The 17,916-nt window shown below is 46.4% G+C and overlaps 1 protein-coding gene across 6 annotated transcripts in view; it reads left to right on the plus strand.

The window, feature by feature from the left end:
- The window catches only part of LOC110519261 (tripeptidyl-peptidase 2), a 75,680-nt gene that overhangs the window by 26,298 nt on the left and 31,466 nt on the right, over window positions 1-17,916 (plus strand). For 5 of the 6 annotated variants that reach the window (XM_090206988.1, XM_090206989.1, XM_090206990.1 and 2 more), the window contains exons 14-16: window positions 9,754-9,830; window positions 16,489-16,595; window positions 17,338-17,492. In XM_090206988.1, the coding sequence (XP_090063114.1) occupies window positions 9,754-9,830; window positions 16,489-16,595; window positions 17,338-17,492 (339 nt within the window). Of the gene's footprint in view, window positions 1-9,753; window positions 9,831-15,787; window positions 16,000-16,488; window positions 16,596-17,337; window positions 17,493-17,916 lie in introns of those variants that run through there. The other variant, XM_090206993.1, reaches the window with a different exon arrangement.

Consider the following 17,916-nt stretch of genomic DNA (forward strand, 5'->3'; position numbering starts at 1 on the left):
GACTGGTTTATACTGAGGTATGAAGAGGAGAGAGAGAGGGACTGCATTATACTGAGGTACGGAGAGGAGAGAGAGATAGCGACTGGTTTATACTGAGGTACGGAGAGGAGAGAGGAACTGGTTTATACTGAGGTACGGAGAGGAGAGAGAGGGACTGGTTTATACTGAGGTACGGAGAGGAGAGAGAGAGGGACTGGTTTATACTGAGGTACGGAGAGGAGAGAGAGAGGGAGGGACTGCATTATACTGAGGTACGGAGAGGAGAGAGAGACTGGTTTATACTGAGGTATGAAGAGGAGAGAGAGAGGGACTGCATTATACTGAGGTACGGAGAGGAGAGAGAGGGAATGCAGTATACTGAGGTACGGAGAGGAGAGAGAGGGGAACTGGTTTATACTGAGGTACGTAGAGGAGAGAGAGGGACTGGTTTATACTGAGGTATGAAGAGGAGAGCGAGAGGGACTGCATTATACTGAGGTACGAAGAGGAGAGAGAGGGACTGCAGTATACTGAGGTACGGAGAGGAGAGGAGAGAGAGACTGGTTTATACTGAGGTACGGAGAGGAGAGAGAGAGAGAGGGACTGCATTATACTGAGGTACGGAGAGGAGAGAGGGACTGGTTTATACTGAGGTACGGAGAGGAGAGAGGGACTGGTTTATACTGAGGTACGGAGAGGAGAGAGAGAGGGACTGGTTTATACTGAGGTACGGAGAGGAGAGAGGGACTGGTTTATACTGAGGTACGGAGAGGAGAGAGGGACTGGTTTATACTGAGGTACGGAGAGGAGAGAGAGAGGGACTGTTTTATACTGAGGTACGGAGAGGAGAGAGAGGGACTGGTTTATACTGAGGTACGGAGAGAGAGACTGGTTTATACTGAGGTACGGAGAGGAGAGAGAGAGAGAGAGGGACTGCATTATACTGAGGTACGGAGAGGAGAGAGGAACTGGTTTATACTGAGGTACGGAGAGGAGAGAGAGAGGGACTGGTTTATACTGAGGTATGGAGAGGAGAGAGAGAGAGGGACTGCATTATACTGAGGTACGGAGAGGAGAGAGAGGGACTGCATTATACTGAGGTACGGAGAGGTGAGGGAGAGGGACTGGTTTATACTGAGGTACGGAGAGGAGAGAGAGAGGGACTGGTTTATACTGAGGTACGGAGAGGAGAGAGAGAGGGAGGGACTGCATTATACTGAGGTACGGAGAGGAGAGAGAGACTGGTTTATACTGAGGTATGAAGAGGAGAGAGAGAGGGACTGCATTATACTGAGGTACGGAGAGTAGAGAGAGGGAATGCAGTATACTGAGGTACGGAGAGGAGAGAAAGCGAGAGGGACTGGTTTATACTGAGGTATGGAGAGGAGAGAGAGAGAGGGGCTGCATTATACTGAGGTACGGAGAGGAGAGAGAGAGGGAGGGACTGCATTATACTGAGGTACGGAGAGGAGAGAGAGACTGGTTTATACTGAGGTATGAAGAGGAGAGAGAGGGGGACTGCATTATACTGAGGTACGGAGAGGAGAGGAGAGAGAGACTGGTTTATACTGAGGTACGGAGAGGAGAGAGAGAGAGAGGGACTGCATTATACTGAGGTATGGAGAGGAGAGAGGGACTGGTTTATACTGAGGTACGGAGAGGAGAGAGAGGGACTGGTTTATACTGAGGTACGGAGAGGAGAGAGAGGGACTGCATTATACTGAGGTACGGAGAGGAGAGAGAGGGACTGGTTTATACTGAGGTATGGAGAGGAGAGAGAGAGGGACTGGTTTATACTGAGGTACGGAGAGGAGAGAGAGGGACTGGTTTATACTGAGGTATGAAGAGGAGAGAGAGAGGGACTGCATTATACTGAGGTACGGAGAGGAGAGAGAGATAGCGACTGGTTTATACTGAGGTACGGAGAGGAGAGAGGAACTGGTTTATACTGAGGTACGGAGAGGAGAGAGAGGGACTGGTTTATACTGAGGTGCGGAGACGAGCGAGAGGGACTGGTTTATACTGAGGTACGGAGAGGAGAGAGGGACTGGTTTATACTGAGGTACGGAGAGGAGAGAGAGGGACTGGTTTATACTGAGGTACGGAGAGGAGAGAGGGACTGGTTTATACTGAGGTACGGAGAAGAGAGAGAGAGGGACTGGTTTATACTGAGGTACGGAGAGGAGAGGAGAGAGAGACTGGTTTATACTGAGGTACGGAGAGGAGAGAGAGGGACTGGTTTATACTGAGGTATGAAGAGGAGAGAGAGAGGGACTGCATTATACTGAGGTACGGAGAGGAGAGAGAGGGACTGCAGTATACTGAGGTACGGAGAGGAGAGGAGAGAGAGACTGGTTTATACTGAGGTATGAAGAGGAGAGAGAGAGGGACTGCATTATACTGAGGTACGGAGAGGAGAGAGAGGGACTGCAGTATACTGAGGTACGGAGAGGAGAGGAGAGAGAGACTGGTTTATACTGAGGTACGGAGAGGAGAGAGAGAGAGAGAGGGACTGCATTATACTGAGGTACGGAGAGGAGAGAGAGGGACTGGTTTATACTGAGGTACGGAGAGGAGAGAGAGGGACTGGTTTATACTGAGGTATGAAGAGGAGAGAGAGAGGGACTGCATTATACTGAGGTGAGGAGAGAGAGGGACTGCATTATACTGAGGTACGGAGAGGTGAGGGAGAGGGACTGGTTTATACTGAGGTACGGAGAGGAGAGAGAGAGGGACTGGTTTATACTGAGGTACGGAGAGGAGAGAGAGAGGGAGGGACTGCATTATACTGAGGTACGGAGAGGAGAGAGAGACTGGTTTATACTGAGGTATGAAGAGGAGAGAGAGAGGGACTGCATTATACTGAGGTACGGAGAGGAGAGAGGGACTGGTTTATACTGAGGTACGGAGAGGAGAGAGAGGGACTGGTTTATACTGAGGTACGGAGAGGAGAGAGAGAGGGACTGGTTTATACTGAGGTACGGAGAGGAGAGAGAGAGGGAGGACTGCATTATACTGAGGTACGGAGAGGAGAGAGAGACTGGTTTATACTGAGGTATGAAGAGGAGAGAGAGAGGGACTGCATTATACTGAGGTACGGAGAGGAGAGAGAGGGAATGCAGTATACTGAGGTACGGAGAGGAGAGAGAGGGGAACTGGTTTATACTGAGGTACGGAGAGGAGAGAGAGGGACTGGTTTATACTGAGGTATGAAGAGGAGAGCGAGAGGGACTGCATTATACTGAGGTACGGAGAGGAGAGAGAGGGACTGCAGTATACTGAGGTACGGAGAGGAGAGGAGAGAGAGACTGGTTTATACTGAGGTACGGAGAGGAGAGAGAGAGAGAGGGACTGCATTATACTGAGGTACGGAGAGGAGAGAGGGACTGGTTTATACTGAGGTACGGAGAGGAGAGAGAGGGACTGGTTTATACTGAGGTACGGAGAGGAGAGAGAGGGACTGCATTATACTGAGGTACGGAGAGGAGAGAGAGGGACTGGTTTATACTGAGGTATGGAGAGGAGAGAGATAGGGACTGGTTTATACTGAGGTACGGAGAGGAGAGAGAGGGACTGGTTTATACTGAGGTACGGAGAGGAGAGAGAGAGGGAGGGACTGCATTATACTGAGGTACGGAGAGGAGAGAGAGACTGGTTTATACTGAGGTATGAAGAGGAGAGAGAGAGGGACTGCATTATACTGAGGTACGGAGAGGAGAGAGGGACTGGTTTATACTGAGGTACGGAGAGGAGAGAGAGGGACTGGTTTATACTGAGGTACGGAGAGGAGAGAGAGAGGGACTGGTTTATACTGAGGTACGGAGAGGAGAGAGAGAGAGGGAGGGACTGCATTATACTGAGGTACGGAGAGGAGAGAGAGACTGGTTTATACTGAGGTATGAAGAGGAGAGAGAGAGGGACTGCATTATACTGAGGTACGGAGAGGAGAGAGAGGGAATGCAGTATACTGAGGTACGGAGAGGAGAGAGAGGGGAACTGGTTTATACTGAGGTACGGAGAGGAGAGAGAGGGACTGGTTTATACTGAGGTATGAAGAGGAGAGCTAGAGGGACTGCATTATACTGAGGTACGGAGAGGAGAGAGAGGGACTGCAGTATACTGAGGTACGGAGAGGAGAGGAGAGAGAGACTGGTTTATACTGAGGTACGGAGAGGAGAGAGAGAGAGAGGGACTGCATTATACTGAGGTACGGAGAGGAGAGAGGGACTGGTTTATACTGAGGTACGGAGAGGAGAGAGAGGGACTGGTTTATACTGAGGTACGGAGAGGAGAGAGAGGGACTGCATTATACTGAGGTACGGAGAGGAGAGAGAGGGACTGGTTTATACTGAGGTATGGAGAGGAGAGAGAGAGGGACTGGTTTATACTGAGGTACGGAGAGGAGAGAGAGGGACTGGTTTATACTGAGGTATGAAGAGGAGAGAGAGAGGGACTGCATTATACTGAGGTACGGAGAGGAGAGAGAGATAGCGACTGGTTTATACTGAGGTACGGAGAGGAGAGAGGAACTGGTTTATACTGAGGTACGGAGAGGAGAGAGAGGGACTGGTTTATACTGAGGTACGGAGACGAGCGAGAGGGACTGGTTTATACTGAGGTACGGAGAGGAGAGAGGGACTGGTTTATACTGAGGTACGGAGAGGAGAGAGAGGGACTGGTTTATACTGAGGTACGGAGAGGAGAGAGGGACTGGTTTATACTGAGGTACGGAGAGGAGAGAGAGAGGGACTGGTTTATACTGAGGTACGGAGAGGAGAGAGGGACTGGTTTGTACTGAGGTACGGAGAGGAGAGAGGGACTGGTTTATACTGAGGTACGGAGAGGAGAGAGAGAGGGACTGTTTTATACTGAGGTACGGAGAGGAGAGAGAGGGACTGGTTTATACTGAGGTACGGAGAGGAGAGAGAGACTGGTTTATACTGAGGTACGGAGAGGAGAGAGAGAGAGAGAGAGAGGGACTGCATTATACTGAGGTACGGAGAGGAGAGAGGAACTGGTTTATACTGAGGTACGGAGAGGAGAGAGAGAGGGACTGGTTTATACTGAGGTATGGAGAGGAGAGAGAGAGAGGGACTGCATTATACTGAGGTACGGAGAGGAGAGAGAGGGACTGCATTATACTGAGGTACGGAGAGGTGAGGGAGAGGGACTGGTTTATACTGAGGTACGGAGAGGAGAGAGAGAGGGACTGGTTTATACTGAGGTACGGAGAGGAGAGAGAGAGAGGGAGGGACTGCATTATACTGAGGTACGGAGAGGAGAGAGAGGGAATGCAGTATACTGAGGTACGGAGAGGAGAGAAAGCGAGAGGGACTGGTTTATACTGAGGTATGGAGAGGAGAGAGAGAGAGGGGCTGCATTATACTGAGGTACGGAGAGGAGAGAGAGGGAATGCAGTATACTGAGGTACGGAGAGGAGAGAAAGCGAGAGGGACTGGTTTATACTGAGGTATGGAGAGGAGAGAGAGAGAGGGGCTGCATTATACTGAGGTACGGAGAGGAGAGAGAGAGGGAGGGACTGCATTATACTGAGGTACGGAGAGGAGAGAGAGACTGGTTTATACTGAGGTATGAAGAGGAGAGAGAGGGGGACTGCATTATACTGAGGTACGGAGAGGAGAGAGAGGGACTGGTTTATACTGAGGTATGAAGAGGAGAGAGAGAGGGACTGCATTATACTGAGGTACGGAGAGGAGAGAGAGGGACTGCATTATACTGAGGTACGGAGAGGAGAGAGAGGGGAACTGGTTTATACTGAGGTACGGAGAGGAGAGAGAGGGACTGGTTTATACTGAGGTATGAAGAGGAGAGAGAGAGGGACTGCATTATACTGAGGTACGGAGAGGAGAGAGAGGGACTGCAGTATACTGAGGTACGGAGAGGAGAGGAGAGAGAGACTGGTTTATACTGAGGTACGGAGAGGAGAGAGAGAGAGAGGGACTGCATTATACTGAGGTACGGAGAGGAGAGAGAGGGACTGGTTTATACTGAGGTACGGAGAGGAGAGAGAGGGACTGGTTTATACTGAGGTATGAAGAGGAGAGAGAGAGGGACTGCATTATACTGAGGTACGGAGAGGAGAGAGAGGGACTGCATTATACTGAGGTACGGAGAGGTGAGGGAGAGGGACTGGTTTATACTGAGGTACGGAGAGGAGAGAGAGAGGGACTGGTTTATACTGAGGTACGGAGAGGAGAGAGAGAGGGAGGGACTGCATTATACTGAGGTACGGAGAGGAGAGAAAGCGAGAGGGACTGGTTTATACTGAGGTATGAAGAGGAGAGAGAGAGGGACTGCATTATACTGAGGTACGGAGAGGAGAGAGAGGGACTGGTTTATACTGAGGTATGAAGAGGAGCGAGAGAGGGACTGCATTATACTGAGGTACGGAGAGGAGAGAGAGGGAATGCAGTATACTGAGGTACGGAGAGGAGAGAGGGCGAGAGGGACTGGTTTATACTGAGGTATGGAGAGGAGAGAGAGAGAGGGGCTGCATTATACTGAGGTACGGAGAGGAGAGAGAGGGACTGCATTATACTGAGGTACGGAGAGGAGAGAGAGGGGAACTGGTTTATACTGAGGTACGGAGAGGAGAGAGAGGGACTGGTTTATACTGAGGTATGAAGAGGAGAGAGAGAGGGACTGCATTATACTGAGGTACGGAGAGGAGAGAGAGGGACTGCAGTATACTGAGGTACGGAGAGGAGAGGAGAGAGAGACTGGTTTATACTGAGGTACGGAGAAGAGAGAGGGACTGGTTTATACTGAGGTACGGAGAGGAGAGGAGAGGAGAGAGAGACTGGTTTATACTGAGGTACGGAGAGGAGAGAGAGAGAGAGGGACTGCATTATACTGAGGTACGGAGAGGAGAGAGGGACTGGTTTATACTGAGGTACGGAGAGGAGAGAGAGGGACTGGTTTATACTGAGGTACGGAGAGGAGAGAGAGGGACTGCATTATACTGAGGTACGGAGAGGAGAGAGAGGGACTGCATTATACTGAGGTACGGAGAGAGAGCGAGAGGGACTGGTTTATACTGAGGTACGGAGAGGAGAGAGAGGGACTGGTTTATACTGAGGTACAGAGAGGAGAGAGAGAGAGACTGGTTTATACTGAGGTACAGAGAGGAGAGAGAGAGGGACTGCATTATATTGAGGTACGGAGAGGAGAGAGAGGAGGATGTCCAGTATTGAACCTGTTTCAGGAAGAGAGAGAGAGAGAGCGAGGTTGTCCAGTATTTAATCCAGTATTGAACCTGTTTCAGGAAGAGAGAGAGAGAGAGGTTGTCCAATATTTAATCCAGTATTGAACCTGTTTCAGGAAGAGAGAGAGAGAGAGGAGGATGTCCAGTATTGAACCTGTTTCAGGAAGAGAGAGAGAGGAGGATGTCCAGTATTTAATCCAGTATTGAACCTGTTTCAGGAAGAGAGAGAGAGAGAGGAGGATGTCCAGTATTGAACCTGTTTCAGGAAGAGAGAGAGAGAGAGGTTGTCCAGTATTTAATCCAGTATTGAACCTGTTTCAGGAAGAGAGCGAGAGAGAGGAGGATGTCCAGTATTGAACCTGTTTCAGGAAGAGAGAGAGAGAGAGAGAGAGGAGGATGTCCAGTATTTAATCCAGTATTGAACCTGTTTCAGGAAGAGAGCGAGAGAGAGGAGGATGTCCAGTATTTAATCCAGTATTGAACCTGTTTCAGGAAGAGAGAGAGGATGTCCAGTATTTAATCCAGTATTGAACCTGTTTCAGGAAGAGAGAGAGAGAGAGGAGGATGTCCAGTATTTAATCCAGTATTGAACCTGTTTCAGGAAGAGAGAGAGAGAGAGGAGGATGTCCAGTATTTAATCCAGTATTGAACCTGTTTCAGGAAGAGAGAGAGAGAGAGGAGGATGTCCAGTATTTAATCCAGTATTGAACCTGTTTCAGGAAGAGAGAGAGGATGTCCAGTATTTAATCCAGTATTGAACCTGTTTCAGGAAGAGAGAGAGAGAGAGGAGGATGTCCAGTATTTAATCCAGTATTGAACCTGTTTCAGGAAGAGAGAGAGAGAGAGGAGGATGTCCAGTATTTAATCCAGTATTGAACCTGTTTCAGGAAGAGAGAGAGAGAGAGGAGGATGTCCAGTATTGAACCTGTTTCAGGAAGAGAGAGAGAGGAGGATGGCCAGTATTTAATCCAGTATTGAACCTGTTTCAGGAAGAGAGAGAGAGAGAGAGGAGGATGTCCAGTATTGGACCTGTTTCAGGAAGAGAGAGAGAGAGAGGAGGATGTCCAGTATTTAATCCAGTATTGAACCTGTTTCAGGAAGAGAGAGAGAGAGAGAGGAGGATGTCCAGTATTTAATCCAGTATTGAACCTGTTTCAGAAAGAGAGAGAGAGAGAGGAGGATGTCCAGTATTGAACCTGTTTCAGGAAGAGAGAGAGAGGAGGATGTCCAGTATTTAATCCAGTATTGAACCTGTTTCAGGAAGAGAGAGAGAGAGAGAGGAGGATGTCCAGTATTTAATCCAGTATTGAACCTGTTTCAGGAAGAGAGAGAGAGAGAGAGGAGGATGTCCAGTATTTAATCCAGTATTGAACCTGTTTCAGGAAGAGAGAGAGGATGTCCAGTATTTAATCCAGTATTGAACCTGTTTCAGGAAGAGAGAGAGAGAGAGGAGGATGTCCAGTATTTAATCCAGTATTGAACCTGTTTCAGGAAGAGAGAGAGAGAGAGGAGGATGTCCAGTATTTAATCCAGTATTGAACCTGTTTCAGGAAGAGAGAGAGAGAGAGAGGAGGATGTCCAGTATTGGACCTGTTTCAGGAAGAGAGAGAGAGAGAGGAGGATGTCCAGTATTTAATCCAGTATTGAACCTGTTTCAGGAAGAGAGAGAGAGGAGGATGTCCAGTATTTAATCCAGTATTGAACCTGTTTCAGGAAGAGAGAGAGAGAGAGGAGGATGTCCAGTATTGAACCTGTTTCAGGAAGAGAGAGAAAGGAGGATGTCCAGTATTGGACCTGTTTCAGGAAGAGAGAGAGAGAGGAGGATGTCCAGTATTGAACCTGTTTCAGGAAGAGAGAGAGAGGGGGATGCCCAGTATTGAACCTGTTTCAGGAAGAGAGACAGGAGGATGTCCAGTATTGAACCTGTTTCAGGAAGAGAGAGAGGAGGATGTCCAGTATTTAATCCAGTATTGAACCTGTTTCAGGAAGAGAGAGAGAGGAGGATGTCCAGTATTTAATCCAGTATTGAACCTGTTTCAGGAAGAGAGAGAGAGGAGGATGTCCAGTATTTAATCCAGTATTGAACCTGTTTCAGGAAGAGAGAGAGAGAGAGGAGGATGTCCAGTATTGAACCTGTTTCAGGAAGAGAGAGAGAGGAGGATGGCCAGTATTTAATCCAGTATTGGACCTGTTTCAGGAAGAGAGAGAGAGAGAGGAGGATGTCCAGTATTTAATCCAGTATTGAACCTGTTTCAGGAAGAGAGAGAGAGGAGGATGTCCAGTATTTAATCTGTTTCAGGAAGAGAGAGAGAGAGGAGGATGTCCAGTATTTAATCCAGTATTGAACCTGTTTCAGGAAGAGAGAGAGAGAGAGGAGGATGTCCAGTATTGAACCTGTTTCAGGAAGAGAGAGAGAGGAGGATGTCCAGTATTGAACCTGTTTCAGGAAGAGAGAGAGAGGAGGATGTCCAGTATTGAACCTGTTTCAGGAAGAGAGAGAGAGGAGGATGTCCAGTATTTAATCCAGTATTGATCCTGTTGTGTTTCAGGTGTGTGGTTATGACACCGCGTCCCCCAGCTCTGGCCCTCTGTTCAGAGTCCCCATAACGGTAATCATCCCCACCAAGTAAGACCACGGCTTCTGTACAACACAATCAATACTTCTGTTCAACACAATCAATACTTCTATACAATCAATACTTCTATACAACACAATCAATACTTCTGTACAACACAATCAATACTTCTGTACAATACAATCAATACTTCTATACAATCAATACTTCTGTACAACACAATCAATACTTCTATACAACACAATCAATACTTCTGTTCAACACAATCAATACTTCTATACAATCAATACTTCTGTACAACACAATCAATACTTCTATACAACACAATCAATACTTCTGTACAACACAATCAATACTTCTATACAACACAATCAATACTTCTGTACAATACAATCAATACTTCTACACAATCAATACTTCTGTACAACACAATCAATACTTCTGTACAACACAATCAATACTTCTGTACAACACAATCAATACTTCTGTACAACACAATCAATACTTCTATACAATCAATACTTCTGTACAACACAATCAATACTTCTGTTCAACACAATCAATACTTCTATACAATCAATACTTCTGTACAACACAATCAATACTGCTGTACAATACAATCAATACTTCTGTACAACACAATCAATACTTCTATACAATCAATACTTCTATACAATCAATACTTCTATACGATCAATACTTCTATACAACACAATCAATAGTTCTGTACAACACAATCAATACTTCTATACAACACAATCAATACTTCTGTACAAAACAATCAATACTTCTGTACAAAACAATCAATACTTCTGTACAAAACAATCAATACTTCTGTACAAAACAATCAATACTTCTATACAATCAATACTTCTATACGATCAATACTTCTGTACAACACAATCAATAGTTCTGTACAATACAATCAATACTTCTGTACAACACAATCAATACTTCTGTACAAAACAATCAATACTTCTATACAATCAATACTTCTATACGATCAATACTTCTGTACAACACAATCAATACTTCTGTTCAACACAATCAATACTTCTATACAACACAATCAATACTTCTGTACAACACAATCAATACTTCTATACAACACAATCAATACTTCTGTTCAACACAATCAATACTTCTATACAATCAATACTTCTGTACAACACAATCAATACTGCTGTACAATACAATCAATACTTCTGTACAACACAATCAATACTTCTATACAATCAATACTTCTATACAATCAATACTTCTATACGATCAATACTTCTATACAACACAATCAATAGTTCTGTACAACACAATCAATACTTCTATACAACACAATCAATACTTCTGTACAAAACAATCAATACTTCTGTACAAAACAATCAATACTTCTGTACAAAACAATCAATACTTCTATACAATCAATACTTCTATACGATCAATACTTCTGTACAACACAATCAATAGTTCTGTACAACACAATCAATAGTTCTGTACAATACAATCAATACTTCTGTACAACACAATCAATACTTCTGTACAAAACAATCAATACTTCTATACAATCAATACTTCTATACGATCAATACTTCTGTACAACACAATCAATACTTCTGTTCAACACAATCAATACTTCTATACAACACAATCAATACTTCTGTACAACACAATCAATACTTCTGTTCAAAACAATCAATACTTCTATACAATCAATACTTCTATACGATCAATACTTCTGTACAACACAATCAATACTTCTGTTCAACACAATCAATACTTCTATACAACACAATCAATACTTCTATACAACACAATCAATACTTCTATACAATCAATACTTCTATACAACACAATCAATACTTCTGTACAACACAATCAATACTTCTGTACAACACAATCAATACTTCTGTACAACACAATCAATACTTCTGTACAACACAATCAATACTTCTGTACAATACAATCAATACTTCTGTACAATACAATCAATACTTCTATACAATCAATACTTCTGTACAACACAATCAATACTTCTATACGATCAATACTTCTGTACAACACAATCAATACTTCTGTACAATCAATACTTCTATACAACACAATCAATACTTCTGTACAACACAATCAATACTTCTGTACAATACAATCAATACTTCTATACAATCAATACTTCTGTACAACACAATCAATACTTCTGTACAACACAATCAATACTTCTATACGATCAATACTTCTGTACAACACAATCAATACTTCTATACGATCAATACTTCTGTTCAACACAATCAATACTTCTATACAACTCAATCAATACTTCTATACAACACAATCAATACTTCTATACAATCAATACTTCTATACAATCAATACTTCTGTACAACACAATCAATACTTCTGTACAACACAATCAATACTTCTGTACAACACAATCAATACTTCTGTACAACACAATCAATACTTCTGTACAACACAATCAATACTTCTGTACAATACAATCAATACTTCTGTACAATACAATCAATACTTCTGTACAATACAATCAATACTTCTATACAATCAATACTTCTGTACAACACAATCAATACTTCTATACGATCAATACTTCTGTACAACACAATCAATACTTCTGTACAATCAATACTTCTATACAACACAATCAATACTTCTGTACAACACAATCAATACTTCTGTACAAAACAATCAATACTTCTGTACAACACAATCAATACTTCTATACAATCAATACTTCTGTACAACACAATCAATACTTCTGTACAACACAATCAATACTTCTATACAATCAATACTTCTATACAATCAATACTTCTGTACAAAACAATTAATACTTCTGTACAACACAATCAATACTTCTATACAATCAATACTTCTGTACAACACAATCAATACTTCTGTACAAAACAATCAATACTTCTGTACAACACAATCAATACTTCTGTACAATACAATCAATACTTCTGTACAACACAATCAATACTTCTATACAATCAATACTTCTGTTCAACACAATCAATACTTATATACAATCAATACTTCTGTACAACACAATCAATACTTCTGTACAACACAATCAATACTTCTGTACAAAACAATCAATACTTCTGTACAACACAATCAATAGTTCTGTGTGTGCCCGTTGTTTGTTTAGGAGTGAGTGGTAGGTTTGGGCGGTATCCCGGATGTACCTGGGGGGTATCAGGAAACGACGTGGTTTCAATAGTTCTGTGTGTGCCCGTTGTTTGTTTAGGAGTGATTGGTAGGTTTGGGCGGTATCCCGGATGTACCTGGGGGTGTATCAGGAAACGACGTGGTTTCAATAGTTCTGTGTGTGCCCGTTGTTTGTTTAGGAGTGATTGGTAGGTTTGGGCGGTATCCCGGATGTACCTGGGGGTGTATCAGGAAACGACGTGGTTTCAATAGTTCTGTGTGTGCCCGTTGTTTGTTTAGGAGTGATTGGTAGGTTTGGGCGGTATCCCGGATGTACCTGGGGGGTATCAGGAAACTACGTGGTTTCAATAGTTCTGTGTGTGCCCGTTGTTTGTTTAGGAGTGAGTGGTAGGTTTGGGCGGTATCCCGGATGTACCTGGGGGGTATCAGGAAACGACGTGGTTTCAATAGTTCTGTGTGTGCCCGTTGTTTGTTTAGGAGTGAGTGGTAGGTTTGGGCGGTATCCCAGATGTACCCGGGGGGTATCAGGAAACTACGTGGTTTCAATAGTTCTGTGTGTGCCCGTTGTTTGTTTAGGAGTGAGTGGTAGGTTTGGGCGGTATCCCGGATGTACCTGGGGGTGTATCAGGAAACGACGTGGTTTCAATAGTTCTGTGTGTGACCGTTGTTTGTTTAGGAGTGAGTGGTAGGTTTGGGCGGTATCCCGGATGTACCTGGGGGTGTATCAGGAAACGACGTGGTTTCAATAGTTCTGTGTGTGCCCGTTGTTTGTTTAGGAGTGAGTGGTAGGTTTGGGCGGTATCCCGGATGTACCTGGGGGTGTATCAGGAAACGACGTGGTTTCAATAGTTCTGTGTGTGCCCGTTGTTTGTTTAGGAGTGATTGGTAGGTTTGGGCGGTATCCCGGATGTACCTGGGGGTGTATCAGGAAACGACGTGGTTTCAATAGTTCTGTGTGTGCCCGTTGTTTGTTTAGGAGTGATTGGTAGGTTTGGCCGGTATCCCAGATGTACCCGGGGGGGGGTATCAGGAAACGACGTGGTTTCAATAGTTCTGTGTGTGCCCGTTGTTTGTTTAGGAGTGATTGGTAGGTTTGGGCGGTATCCCGGATGTACCTGGGGTGTATCAGGAAACGACGTGGTTTCAATAGTTCTGTGTGTGCCCGTTGTTTGTTTAGGAGTGATTGGTAGGTTTGGGCGGTATCCCGGATGTACCTGGGGGGTATCAGGAAACGACGTGGTTTCAATAGTTCTGTGTGTGCCCGTTGTTTGTTTAGGAGTGAGTGGTAGGTTTGGGCGGTATCCCGGATGTACCTGGGGGGTATCAGGAAACGACGTGGTTTCAATAGTTCTGTGTGTGCCCGTTGTTTGTTTAGGAGTGAGTGGTAGGTTTGGGCGGTATCCCGGATGTACCTGGGGGGTATCAGGAAACGACGTGGTTTCAATAGTTCTGTGTGTGCCCGTTGTTTGTTTAGGAGTGAGTGGTAGGTTTGGGCGGTATCCCAGATGTACCTGGGGGGTATCAGGAAACGACGTGGTTTCAATAGTTCTGTGTGTGCCCGTTGTTTGTTTAGGAGTGAGTGGTAGGTTTGGGCGGTATCCCAGATGTACCTGGGGGGGTATCAGGAAACGACGTGGTTTCAATAGTTCTGTGTGTGCCCGTTGTTTGTTTAGGAGTGATTGGTAGGTTTGGGCGGTATCCCAGATGTACCTGGGGGTGTATCAGGAAACATGGTTTTACAATACCTGTTGAAACTATATTTATATTGTAGATGTTTCTCTAAACGTTGATATTTTGGATCTACTTTTCGGAGGAAATGACCTGCAGTCAACTCGGCTCAATAGAGCGTTTTCCGTTCTGCATTTCACCATGATGTTACATTATGAACCGGTTGTGTTTTGGTTTTTAAAAACGCACGACGACCGGAGACCGGAGACCGGAGACCGGAGACCGGAGACCGGTGACCGGAGACCGGAGACCGGAGACCGGAGACCGGTGACCGGAGACCGGAGACCGGTGACCGGAGACCGGAGACCGGTGACCGGAGACCGGTGACCGGAGACCGGTGACCGGAGACCGGAGACCGGAGACCGGTGACCGGAGACCGGAGACCGGAGACCGGTGACCGGAGACCGGAGACCGGTGACCGGAGACCGGAGACCGGAGACCGGAGACCGGTGACCGGTGACCGGAGACCGGAGACCGGAGACCGGTGACCGGAGACCGGAGACCGGTGACCGGTGACCGGAGACCGGAGACCGGAGACCGGTGACCTGTCACTGTCGTGCAGAACACGTCAGGTGATCTAATTTACGGGATGGTCATGCACGACTAAATGTTTTTACCAGCTAGATATCTTACAACTATTAAAGTGGAACTGTTTAAAATGTGTTGAGTTCAGTAGCTAGTTAGCTATCTAGCTACGTGTTTAGCTTCTTCCTAAATGGGATTTTACATGTACTTGTTAGCATTGCTAACCTTCAGGCTACAGAAACTCCCACGGGATTTTACATGTACTTGTTAGCATTGCTAACCTTCAGGCTACAGAAACTCCAATGGGATTTGAAAATGGCGCCCCCTTGTGTTTAATGTCGGTATTACCGGATATCCCGGTATGGTACACGGTCAGTTTGACAATCTGCATACCGCCCCAAGCCTAGTGAATGGTGTTGTGTTGTCCTGAGTACGGTATGTCCCCTGTGTCTCTGCTCAAGCCTAGTGAATGGTGTTGTCCTGAGTACGGTATGTCCCCTGTCTCTCTGCTCTAGTCTAGTGAATGGTATTGTGTTGTCCTGAGTACGGTATGTCCCCTGTCTCTCTGTAGAGTTCCTGAGGGCCACAGTCAGGAGGTTCTGTTCACAGATGTCCCCTGTCTCTCTGTAGAGTTCCTGAGGGCCACAGTCAGGAGGTTCTGTTCACAGATGTCCCCTGTCTCTCTGTAGAGTTCCTGAGGGCCACAGTCAGGAGGTTCTGTTCACAGATGTCCCCTGTCTCTCTGTAGAGTTCCTGAGGGCCACAGTCAGGAGGTTCTGTTCACAGATGTCCCCTGTCTCTCTGTAGAGTTCCTGAGGGCCACAGTCAGGAGGTTCTGTTCACAGATGTCCCCTGTCTCTCTGTAGAGTTCCTGAGGGCCACAGTCAGGAGGTTCTGTTCACAGATGTCCCCTGTCTCTCTGTAGAGTTCCTGAGGGCCACAGTCAGGAGGTTCTGTTCACAGATGTCCCCTGTCTCTCTGTAGAGTTCCTGAGGGCCACAGTCAGGAGGTTCTGTTCACAGATGTCCCCTGTCTCTCTGTAGAGTTCCTGAGGGCCACAGTCAGGAGGTTCTGTTCACAGATGTCCCCTGTCTCTCTGTAGAGTTCCTGAGGGCCACAGTCAGGAGGTTCTGTTCACAGATGTCCCCTGTCTCTCTGTAGAGTTCCTGAGGGCCACAGTCAGGAGGTTCTGTTCACAGATGTCTCTCTGTAGAGTTCCTGAGGGCCACAGTCAGGAGGTTCTGTTCACAGATGTCCCCTGTCTCTCTGTAGAGTTCCTGAGGGCCACAGTCAGGAGGTTCTGTTCACAGATGTCCCCTTCAGACCAGGACAGATTCGACGACACTTCATCACGGTTCCACGGGGAGCCTCCTGGGCAGGTGCGTGCGTGTGTGTGTGTGTGTGTGTGTGTGTGTCTGTGTGTGTGTGATTATATAATGGGTAATATTATCCGTATCGCACCCAAAATAAAGATTTGTCAAATGTATCTCACCTCTTTTGCCCCCCCCTCTCTCTCCCCTCTCTCTCTCTCTCTCTCTCTCCCCCTCTCTCTCTCTCTCCCCCTCTCCATCTCTCTCTACCCCCCCCTCTCTCCCCCCTCTCAATTGCTCTCTACCCCCCCCCCCCTCTCTCTCCCCCTCTCCATCTCTCTCTCTACCCCCCCTCTCTCTCTACCCCCCCTCTCTCTCTCCCCTCTCCATCTCTCTCTCTACCCCCCCTCTCTCTCTCTCCTCTCCATCTCTCTCTCCCCCCCTCTCTCTCCCCCCTCTCCATCTCTATCTCCCCCTCTCCCCCTCTCCATCTCTCTCTCCCCCCTCTCCCTCTCTCTCCCCCCTCTCCATCTCTCTCTCCTCCATCTCTCCCCCTCTCCATCTCTCTCTCTCTCCCCTCCCCCTCTCCATCTCTCCCCCCTCTCCGTCTCTCTCCTCCCCCTCTCCCCCCCTCCCCATCTCTCCCCCCTCTCCATCTCTCTCTCTCCCTCCCCTCTCCATCTCTCTCTCTATCTCTCTCTCTCTCTCGCTCTCTCTCCCTCCCCCCCCTCCCCCTGTCTCCCCCCTCTCCCTCTCTCTCCCCCCTCTCTCCATCTCTCCCCCCTCTCCGTCTCTCTCCTCCCCCCTCCAGAGATAACATTGACGTCTCAGAGTGGGGACGTGTCCTCTAAGTTTGTCCTCCATGCGGTCCACCTGGTGAAGCAGAGAGCTTACAGAGCCAACGAGTTCTACAAGTTCTCCTCTCTGCTGGAGAAGAGCTCCCTGACTGAAGCTTTCCCTGTCCTGGTACTGACTCTCACTCAATCAATCAGTCACTCAATCAATCAGTCACTCAATCAATCAGTCAAGTTCTCCTCTCTGCTGGAGAAGAGCTCCCTGACTGAAGCTTTCCCTGTCCTGGTACTAACTCTCACTCAATCAATCAGTCACTCAATCAATCAGTCACTCAATCAATCAGTCAAGTTCTCCTCTCTGCTGGAGAAGAGCTCCCTGACTGAAGCTTTCCCTGTCCTGGTACTGACTCGCACTCAATCAATCAGTCAGTCAATCAATCAGTCAGTCAGTCAGTCACTCACTCACTCACTCACTCACTCACTCACTCACTCACTCACTCACTCACTCACTCACTCAATCTATCAGTCAATCAAACAGTCACTCAATCAGTCAGTCAATAAATAAATCAATCAGTCAGTCACTCAATCAGTCAATC

The sequence above is a fragment of the Oncorhynchus mykiss genome, chromosome 18 (genome assembly GCF_057628025.1).
Source record: "Oncorhynchus mykiss isolate SJ-2025 chromosome 18, ASM5762802v1, whole genome shotgun sequence".
Taxonomy (NCBI): domain Eukaryota; kingdom Metazoa; phylum Chordata; class Actinopteri; order Salmoniformes; family Salmonidae; genus Oncorhynchus; species Oncorhynchus mykiss.